This window comes from Oncorhynchus gorbuscha, linkage group LG17 (genome assembly GCF_021184085.1).
Source record: "Oncorhynchus gorbuscha isolate QuinsamMale2020 ecotype Even-year linkage group LG17, OgorEven_v1.0, whole genome shotgun sequence".
Classification (NCBI taxonomy): Eukaryota; Metazoa; Chordata; class Actinopteri; order Salmoniformes; family Salmonidae; genus Oncorhynchus; species Oncorhynchus gorbuscha.
In genome coordinates this window covers 27,993,686-28,003,657 of record NC_060189.1, presented here as the reverse complement: position 1 = coordinate 28,003,657, position 9,972 = coordinate 27,993,686, and the positions used below count along the sequence as shown (strand labels likewise).

Here is a 9,972-nt window from a genome sequence, read left to right as displayed (position 1 = left end):
TTCTTAGACTTGCTTTCAATGAGAACCTATAACACAGATTTATATGTGAATTTGGTTGGGTCACCCCAAAATGTAGCTTTAAATGCTTAATTCTATGTGTAAAACCATGCACCATAATAGGATGTATGGTGCTGCGTTCAAAATAACAGGGAACTTGGACTTCTCCGACTTCAGTGCGTTCAAGAACACCGGATACTCTGAAAAAACGAACGACGGGGAAAAATAGTTTTTAACTTGGTCATCCAATTCCGAAATCTAGCTGTCCTGAAAGCACCATAGGAATTCGGCCAAATTACGAAATCACTGATCTTTAGGTCGGAGAAGTCGAAGCTCTAGGATGATCCCTGAGTTTCCGACTTGGAATTCAGAGTTGCATGACAAACTATTTTTCAAAGTCGGAACGCGTTCCCAGTTGTCTGGAACGCACGGTAAAATCTGATGTTGGAGATTCCCGAGTTCCATGTTCCCAGTTGTCGTGAACGCAGAAGAAGCAGAAGCATTGGAAAATAACCTTCGAGAGGTAAGCCATTTTACTGTCGACCATCTTACTGTTGTCTAGCTAGCAATTGTTGTGTTACCAACATGTTATATTTAGCCAAAGCTAGTTAGGCAACATACACAACAACAGCTAAAGTTAGCGTGAGAGTATCAACGTGCTAGCTATCCGCATTATCTAGTTAGCAAGTTTATACTGACTGACTTTCGCGTTTCCTTAGGTATCCCCACTGAGGGCGTCCAGAATATTTTCACAATAGGGGCAAGAATCTGCTGGATCGTGTCACCTCCGACGTTCACGACACTTATTTTGCCACCACAAGCCTAGCAACACATCACAGCTATTGGTTCACTGCGCCTCTTGGACGACCAGCGGTGTGTTTATGTCTTTGTTTTACGAAATCGGTGAGTGCATTATGACTATATAACGATTAAGGTGCTATCGTAAATGTATTTATATTTTAAAATGACATTTTCTGCGTCTTAACATCAAAATGGCGTCTCCCATCACTCGTGCCATCTGATGACGCACTCTTCAGTGCCAACTAGTAGTTTTGGCGCGTTCAAAATAACTGGGAACCCGGACACTTACGAGGTCAAATCGTGACGTCGGAGCTCTAGAAAGAGGCCGGAGGTGGAATTCAAATCTATCTTTCCCAGTCGGAGCGCGCTTTTTCTTCTCCAGATTTCCCAGTTGTTTTGATCGCGGCATGAATGACGCTTTCACGATAACTGGGAACTCGGAAACGAGGTCGAATCATGACGTCAATGCTCTTCAGTCGGAACTCTAGATAGGTGCCCGAGATTCCGAGTTGGATGACCCTTAATGACAAATACCAGTCGGAACTCGGTTTTTCTGAGTTGCCAGTTGTTCTGGACGTCCTGAAGTCGGAGATTTCTGAGTTCCCAGTTATTTTGAATTCTGCGTACGCTTCATCAGTCAGGTTTTCTGGTTGCTAATCTACCCATCTTCGTTTGTAAGGGGTTTGTATATCGAGGTGAAATTATGTCGTTAAATGTATTAGCTAGTTAACGGTAAAGCAAAATCAATTTGCTGGCTAGCGTAGCTAGTTAACAAACCCATTGACATGTGATTAACTGCTCTAGTCGTGAAGATGGCTAGCTCCGTAGGTTAGAGTAATTTTTGATGCCGAATTTGATGTCTTCAACTCGTGACTTGACCACCTCTATGGCAATGCCTGGTCGGAATTGGAGGATAATGAGCTAAATGTCAGACTGCCTTTTCGTATTGTCTAATTGTCAACGGTGATATTTTAGTCACACTTTGGACACATTGGGTAGCTAACAATATACCTATACAGATTGTTTTAAAAGGTCAAGTCATAGAATTATATAGGCTACTTGGGTATTCAATAAAAGCCATTGCCATCATTGTTGTCAGAATCTGTGGCACTAGAGCTGATGTCTGTGCCTTTCGCCCTTTCTTTCAGAGCTGTTGTGCAGCTGTTGGAACCTGTGTGGAAACCTAGTCTACAAGCAAGGAGCTTGCAGCCACTTTGGCAAAATATTTTTCATGTCAGAGACGGTGGACGCTTGCAGTCGTTTATGTCATCCTCTATTTTCCAGACAGAAGATCCCGAAACGTCTCCATTCAATATATTTTTATCTTACTGATAGTGCTAGTAGCCAGGCAAAATGTCTGTTAATGTCAACCGCAGTGTGGCAGACCAGTTCTATCGCTACAAGATGCCCCGTCTGATTGCTAAGGTGACTGGTATAGTATGATCCTGTAAGAGAAATGACTTTCATATATCAAGAATGTTGAATGACTATCTTAGGGTGGTTCTTTTAGTTATTTTCCAGTGAGATGTGCAGGCCTCAAGGGTGATCATCTTCAAAATGATTCTTAAAAATTTGTTTTGTTTTTGTGGTCGGATTTGTGTCCAGGTTGAGGGCAAAGGAAATGGAATCAAGACCGTCATTGTCAACATGACTGATGTTGCAAAGGCACTGAGTAGGCCTCCAACATGTAAGTTGACCTCCCCACCACAAGTGTTTTCTGAAGTGCTAACATTGACTCGCACCATACATTGATACCTTGACGTGGCTAAATGTTAGTGTGCATTACCATCCATTAGCTTAGGGGATGTTGATTTTGACTCTTATCCTCCTTGCAGATCCGACCAAGTTTTTTGGTTGTGAGCTTGGTGCTCAGACCCAGTTTGATGCCAAGAATGACCGCTTCATCGTCAACGGATCCCATGAGGCAAACAAGTTGCAGGACATGCTAGATGTATTTATCCGGAAATTTGTGCTGTGTCCTGAGTGTGATAACCCTGAAACTGATCTGGTAACTATTTGAGGAACATATTTGTGGTGTACGTTTGGGTAGTAGAGGGGAACAGGAATGAAGTGTGCAGAGCGCATTGATCTGTGGGACTTTGCAATTGTAATTTGACCATTATACCAACGTCACAGATGGTCAGTTTTCCCGGTAATGTTTTTTTAATCATGTTTATTTTTATTTATTTTTACTCCGCGTAATGTGTTATCAAGGTCCCTCCTGAGGCCTGTAGATATGACAGCCCTGGTCAGGTTTTTGTAAATAGATATATTTGATGTCCTGCGTACCTTGTGCTACATCTGTAATTTTGGGTTCTGCTTGTTCATGCCGCAGCCATTTGGATCTAATTTTGTATGCTACATACCCTGCATTGAGTGATGAATTGTCTTTTTGTCTTGCAATACAGTTATGGTCTGTTGGGTAAATTATTACTTGTCTGTTATTGGTGGTATAGTCACTGTCATTAGGGTGAATATGCTAATTTGTTTGACCTTTTCATTGCAGCATATCAATCCTAAGAAACAAACAATCGGTAACTCCTGTAAGGCCTGTGGGTACCGTGGCATGCTAGACACACGACACAAGCTCTGCACATTCATCCTCAAAAACCCACCAGGTAAGCACACAATAAGAATTTGCCCATAATTTGTTTCCTTACTAATCTAAAAGTCAAGTCAGATATGTGCCCTATTGAGTCAAAGCGCCGGTGGCTTTTTCATCAGAAAATGAACCTGGGTCTGTGGAGAAGAAGAAAGATAAGAAGAATCGTAAGAAGGACAAGGAGAATGGTTCTGGCAGCGTTGAGGCTGGGAACCATAACGACATAGATGCCCCTGATGCCGTGGTGAGTATCCTCATTAATGTACGCAAACCATGCCAGTTCTTCATGTTAGCGGTTGAATAGGGGGAACAACTCTCCACCTGCCTCCCAAGTTATTATTGGTCTGAGGGTCTAGTTTGTCAGTATCTCAAGCCTGCCATCTAGCAGCATTTACCCAGTGATAATATGTTGTGTATCAGGACGGTGAAGATGATGAGGATTGGGCAGAGGAGACCACGGAGGAGGCACAGAGACGAAGGATGGAGGAGATCAGCTCCCATGCGAAGAACCTGACCCTCAGTGAGGACCTGGAGAAGACCCTGGAGGAGCGGGTCAACATATTCTATAACTTTGTCAAAGTAAGTTGTGCCTGAAACTAATTACAAGGATAATGAAAGTTTGTGACTGATTGTGAAATTCTCTTTGCTATGGTGTAGGTGACTTTGGTCCTAGAGTGCCATAAGCACTTCATGTTTTTGATTTAACCAGACCGGGTGTGTTGATTAGTTCAGTGACGGACTAAATGCAATTAGCTCGGTTGGTCTGGTGTGGGGTGTAGTTGGGACAAGCTCCTGCAGTACCTGCGGTAAGGGTGTGAACCTTTAAACGAAGTTGGGATCCTTAACGTTAAGAAAAACAAACAATGTTTTTGTATTCCCCCCCACTTAATTGAAATCGCAGTGCAGTTATTTTCTGTTATAGGCTATAAAGGCCTGGGAAAGTTGTGTAAAACCATAGGAAGGGGAACCTTTTAGGCTACTTTGGGGAATTTGCAAGACAAGACATTGCGAGATGCACATTACCAAAACAAATTAGCATGTTTCTGCTGCCTCTCTCACCCATGCTGGCCTGTCTGCTCTCTTTTTCCCTAATGATGCAAATGTGTGATCAGTCTTCTGTCTGTTGCGTGTAGAATATTTTCGATGAATAGGGCTCCAGAGTGGCGCAGGGGTCTAAGGCACTGCTTCTCATGGCTAGAGGTGTCACTACAGACCCTGGTTCAATCATGGGCTGTATCACAACTGGCTGTGATTGGGAGTCCCATAGGGTGGTGCACAATTTGCCCAGCGTCGTTAGGGTTTGGCTGGGGTAGGCTGTCATTGTAAATAAGAATGTGTAAATAAATAAAACAGATTCTGCCGGGATACAGTAGCCTCTTCGGGACAGTTTTGTGAGCACAGGGTAGCCTATTCTTCGTTTCTGCCTCATCTGAAATTACAGAAGGCTACCGAGAGCCTTTATTGATTTACCCTTTTCAGACATAATGGAATGTGACCCCTTGAACGCACTGCAGCTACGGCATGTTTGTCTGCTAGAATAGGGTACACTACGGCTTTTTAAATGCCGACACTAAACTTCTGGAGATATGAATGGGCATTGTACTTGTCTGTAAAGGAATGAGGCTTCTGAAGCAGAACTAATGTCCATCACTAGGCAACCAGAACTGTCAATCAAATCCTGAGTTGCTGTGTGCAGCCTGCTGCCTTGCCTGTGGGCAGACTATGTCCTAAAAAAGTACTTTTAAAGTTAGTTAAATACTGTGACTAACCAAGACATTTAATAGAAATTAAACCTCTAGCTACCATGCCATAAAAAAAATCACAGCAGCACATCAGTCAGCGACGTTTATTGTTGGGGAGAAAATACAGAACATTTTATGCCAGAGCAGAATTCTGTCACTTCTTCTTTGTGGTTACTTTCCCCGTCTCCAGCAAAAAAGGGAGGACTGCGCCGTTGATGCAGCAGATAAGGAGATCTTGGTGGAGGCAGAGCGTCTGGATGTGATGGCCATGGGACCGCTGATTCTGAGCGAACTGCTGTTTGACGAAAACATCCGTGACCAGATCAAGAAATACAAACGCCATTTCCTTCGCGTGAGTCTTCAAATCCGTATTGTTACGTTTGACCTCTGTCTTAACCTCATAACTCAGTGGTAATGCATTCAAGGGGGACAGTTGTCCAAAACCATCTCAAATTGATCATGGGTTTTGTTACTGTTCCTTATGACTTCAGTTCTGTGTGAATAACAAGAAGGCCCAGAAGTACCTCCTGGGAGGCTTTGAGTGCTTGGTGAAGCTGCACCAAGCCCAGCTGTTGCCCCGTGTGCCTGTCGTGCTCAAAGACCTGTATGATGCTGATTTAGTGGAGGAAGATGTCATACTGTCCTGGGCAGAGAAGGTGTGTGGTGAAACATCCCACTTACGTAGCTTCGTGTAAAATAAGTGACATTTAATTTTCTGTTTGCTCGGTTCTCTAAGTCTCGTTGCTCATGACTCTCTTTCAGGTGTCCAAGAAGTATGTCTCTAAGGAACTTGCTAAAGAGATCCATGCGAGGGCATCTCCTTTCATCAGGTGGCTGAAGGAGGCGGAGGAAGAGAGTGAGGGCAGTGAGGTAGAGGAGGAAGAGGATGATGAAAATGTGGAGGTACTGGTTAGACTATCCCCTGATTTCACAGCTTTTCCAGTTTTATACTGTTTGAGTTGGGCTACTAGGATCTGTTTAGTCAAAATTGCAGCTAATGCAAGACTTACTGTAATGTAACAACTCTTCTCATACTCAGGTTGTGTATGATTCTTCTGCTCGGGAACTGAAAGTGGAGACCGTAAAACCGAACAAGCCTGACGAGGAAGAGGACGACTTCGATATTGATGCAATTTAATTAAACAAGGATGCCATTTTTGAGAAGTTGTAGCTTTGAATCACATTTTTTCATCTTGTCAAATCACCAGCCCTCCTTTCCTTTTCTCACACCCTCACTGTTTCCTGGCATGATTAACATGGCGCTATGCACATTTCCTCTGTAATTTTGAGATGTATCCGATCTGAGATATGGGTCAGTTTTGGGGGAATTACTTGACTGGCATGAATTTCTTCCCTTTTTTGTCATTAAATGTTTTACCGTCCACAACTATTTTGCTCCAATTGAATTATTAGATGGTATTCTTGATATTGTCAGCTCTGTGGTATGTGTAAACTGTGCATAACCTCTGGATGTCACTCAGTACTCAACACACTTGTGGTATTCCCCCTCTTGACAAATCAGCAGTGCCATTGCAGCATATTTTTGAATTGATACAACTTTTTGGAATAATGAGCACAGAGAAAACACAACTATATGAAGCTCATCGGTGTGACTCCTTAACCCCCCCCCCCCCTCATTTGTATTCAGTATATTGCATCAGTATCTATTATATAGGCCTACTTCACTTGGATGAGGCAAATATACACTGAACAAAAAGATAAACGCAACATGTAAAGTGTTGGTCCCATTTTTCATGAGCCGAAATAAAATATCCCATGTTCATACTCCCAGAAAGCTTATTTCTCTGAATTTGTGCACATTTGCTACAGCTCTGTTAGTGAGCATTACTCCCTTTCCAAGATAATCCATCCACCTGACCTGTGGCATATCAGGAAGCTGATTAAACGGCAAGGTCATTACATGGGTGTGCTGAGGACCATTAAAAGGCCACACTAAAATGTGCAGTTTGTCTCAACACAATGCCACAGATGTCTCAGGTTTTGAGGGAGAGAGCATTTGGCACTCTGAATGCAGGAATGTCCACCAGAGCTGTTCCAGAGAATGTAGTATTAATGTCTAACTTAAACTGCCTCCAATTTAGTTTTAGAGAATCTGGCAGTACATCGAACCTGCCTCAACCGCAGACAATGTGTATGGCGTTGTGTGGCGGAGCGGTTTGCTGACGGCAATGTTGTGAAAAGTGCCCCATTGTGGGGTTATGGTATGGGCAGGCAGGCGTAAACTACGAACACAATTGCATTTTATCGATGGAAATCTGAATGCACAAAAATACCGTGACGAGATCCTGAGGCCCACTTTTTAAAGGTATCTGACCAACAGCTGCATATCTGTATTCCCAGTCATGTTAAATTCATTGATTGGGGCCTAATGAATTGACTGATTTCCTCATGAACAGTAACTCGGTAAAATCAATGAAAATGTTGCATGTTGCGTTCTATTTTTGTTCAGTATATTTTCTTTATGGGAGGGACCTGCCATAACCCAGCTACGTTTGCAAGCACAACCACTGCCTCATGGTTTCTGTAGGTAAAGGCATGAACTTGTACACAAGAGAAAGACCAGTTATTTCCTATCTGTCATTAATGTGAATCACTGAGTGGTGACTGCGCTATCACCGGCTGTATTGCGGTCCAATGAGCGCCGAGGGACGCCTGTTTCCTCACTTCCTCTGCTGTTCTGACAGGATTTGGCCCGATCCAACCCGTGAGTAGCCATTTTGGTCCCACCTAAAACACTAGCCTCATTCTGAATCGGAGATGGAAGAAATTGAGCCGACAGCGAGTCAGAAAGATAAACGCTATTGAAACTCAGGAATACAGACGGACAGGACATCAAGGCACACAAGGATTGCGTTACAAAAAGGAGCGATTTTGGGACCGGTGACAACAACCATCTGCCGTCCTTTCTGTCCGAGTGCTATTCTAGCCTAGATTGGAGCCAGTCTCTGATAATTACTTAAATTTAAGAGGCCATGTATGGAATTTTAAAATAAAAATATAGCTTATCAACCTTCATTCTCAATATAAATGACTATATACCGAGTGAGCGTTATAGGGAAATAGATGTCATCACACTTTTTCTGCGTCCTCGGGACACCTTGAGACACATTTGGATTGGATGGACCGATGTTGAGTCAGTATCCAGAACCCATGGTTTTGGTCCAGAAGCAAGAGTACAATCGCCACCCCTTGTATTGCCAAAGAAGGTGCAGAATTGAATCATCCGGGAAATAGAGGCAACATTCACCGAGAATAAAATGTCAACAAAAACTCCACTACCTACGGTCAATGAGAAAGAGGCGGAAAGCGTAAGTAAACGTATTATTAAGTAGTTAGAGGTGTATTGTGTCTGACAATACAAAATAACCACTCTCCCTGTCCCATTGTATCATACCATTTTACTTAGGCTACTGGCTACATTGTATCTGAGTGTTCGATACATTGTGTCACACGGGAGATGGGCATATGTTCCTCTACTGTGCATGTCCATGGCTGTAATCTCCTATGTTGCCTGATAACACGACATATGCTGTGTTTGGTCTGTGGACAATGATAGATCCTCATTTGTATCTCCATCCAAACCTTACCTGTTAGAAGACTGGTTTTTAAAAGTGTCGGTCAATAGAGGTGCCAATTGCTCGCCTACCAGTGGGTTTACACAGTTCCCACCCCTTTCAGTTCAAAGGCAATCGTCTGTCCGTTTTCATTCTCGTTGAGAGTATCGGGCAAGCGCGAGGGGATCTATGAGTTACCCCCACAAAAACGAGAGAGTTATCTGGTTAAATGGCATTCAAATTGCCAGCACAAAAATGACAGGGTCTCCGTCGATGAAGAGACCCCCCATCACCATAGTAAGTAACGATGTATTAATAAGAGAAATCTCTGCAACTCTCTTTGAATGTCTGTTAGTGAATTTGATCATTTATACTGTTGTATTTATACTGTTGTATGAAGTTTCCTTCATTTGTATCTGGTTCATCTGGAATTAATATTATAGTGAAGGAACATACACTGAGTATACAACATATGTATTACTTTTTCCATGACAGACTGTCCAGGTGAGAGCTATGATCCCTTATTGATGTCATTTGTTAAATCCACTTCAGTCAGTGTGTAGATGAATTGGAGGAGACAGGTTAAATAATGATTTTTAAGTCTTGAGACAGCTGAGACATGGATTGTGTATGTGTGTCATTCAGAGTGTGAATGAGCAAGAAAAAATATTTAAGTGCCTTTTAACAGGGTATGGTAGTAGGTGCCAGGCGCACCACCTTGTGTCAAGAACTGCAACAATGCTGGGATTTTCATGGTCAACAATTTCTAACATGTATCAAGAATGGACCACCACCCAAAGGACATCCTGCCAACTTTACACAAATTTGGGATGCATTGGAGTCAACATGGGCCAGCATCCCTGTCGAACGCTTTCGATACCTTGTAGAGTCCATGCCCGAGGAATTGAGGCTGTTCTGAGGGCAAAAGGTGGGGTGCAACTCAATATTAGGAAGGTGTTCCAAATGTTTGGTATACTCAGTACATTGCCAGGTAATAATACTTGTAAGTGTGATCTACTTAGAGAAGGTTTATGAGAGAGTTGAATTGTTCTCACATTCAGAGGTGTTGTGTTTAGGTTGTTGTCTAGGCTGGTAGTGGATCACAACAGAAATTAAAACATGTTGCAGCAATGGGACAAGACTGTAACTACCAATTGGATGTCACGAAATTGGGGAGAAAAAAGGGTTACATTTGAACATTTTTTATTATAGCATCCCTGCAAGTGATAACAGTGATAACAGTCAATACTGACCC

The 9,972-nt window shown here is 42.8% G+C and overlaps 2 protein-coding genes across 21 annotated transcripts in view; both read left to right on the top strand.

Moving 5' to 3' along the window:
- The first annotated feature begins 231 nt into the window (after positions 1–231).
- Positions 232–6,529, top strand: LOC124001776 (eukaryotic translation initiation factor 5-like). Of its 5 annotated transcripts, XM_046308826.1 has the most exons (12): positions 232–520; positions 717–900; positions 1,947–2,223; positions 2,404–2,485; positions 2,634–2,806; positions 3,305–3,416; positions 3,523–3,644; positions 3,821–3,979; positions 5,333–5,494; positions 5,634–5,798; positions 5,905–6,045; positions 6,182–6,529. In XM_046308826.1, exons 3-12 carry the CDS (start codon positions 2,152–2,154, stop codon positions 6,278–6,280), a joined length of 1,287 nt encoding a protein of 428 aa, XP_046164782.1. In that variant the 5' UTR covers positions 232–520; positions 717–900; positions 1,947–2,151; the 3' UTR covers positions 6,281–6,529. The 5 variants fall into 5 exon arrangements, with proteins under 5 accessions (XP_046164782.1, XP_046164785.1, XP_046164784.1 ...); XM_046308829.1 differs by lacking the exon at positions 717–900; XM_046308828.1 differs by having other exon boundaries at positions 517–900.
- A 1,247-nt stretch (positions 6,530–7,776) lies between these two features.
- mark3a (MAP/microtubule affinity-regulating kinase 3a) overlaps positions 7,777–9,972 on the top strand; it is a 32,594-nt gene continuing 30,398 nt past the window's right edge. For 3 of the 16 annotated variants that reach the window (XR_006832801.1, XM_046308422.1, XM_046308421.1), the window contains exon 1: positions 7,777–8,471. Coding sequence is in view for 15 of the 16 variants with exons in the window: in XM_046308422.1 (XP_046164378.1) it covers positions 8,421–8,471 (51 nt within the window). In the remaining variant the exon portion in view is untranslated. The remainder of the gene's footprint in view (positions 8,472–9,972) is intronic. The other 13 variants (XM_046308426.1, XM_046308425.1, XM_046308427.1 and 10 more) reach the window with 5 other exon arrangements.

Coding starts and splice junctions, on each gene's coding strand:
- LOC124001776 (XM_046308829.1), top strand. CDS start 2,152: ATGTCTGTTAATGTCAACCGCAGTGTGGCAGACCAGTTCTATCGCTAC. Junction 2,486..2,633: donor ACTGAGTAGGCCTCCAACAT/GTAAGTTGACCT, acceptor TCCTCCTTGCAG/ATCCGACCAAGTTTTTTGGT. Junction 2,807..3,304: donor ATAACCCTGAAACTGATCTG/GTAACTATTTGA, acceptor TTTTCATTGCAG/CATATCAATCCTAAGAAACA.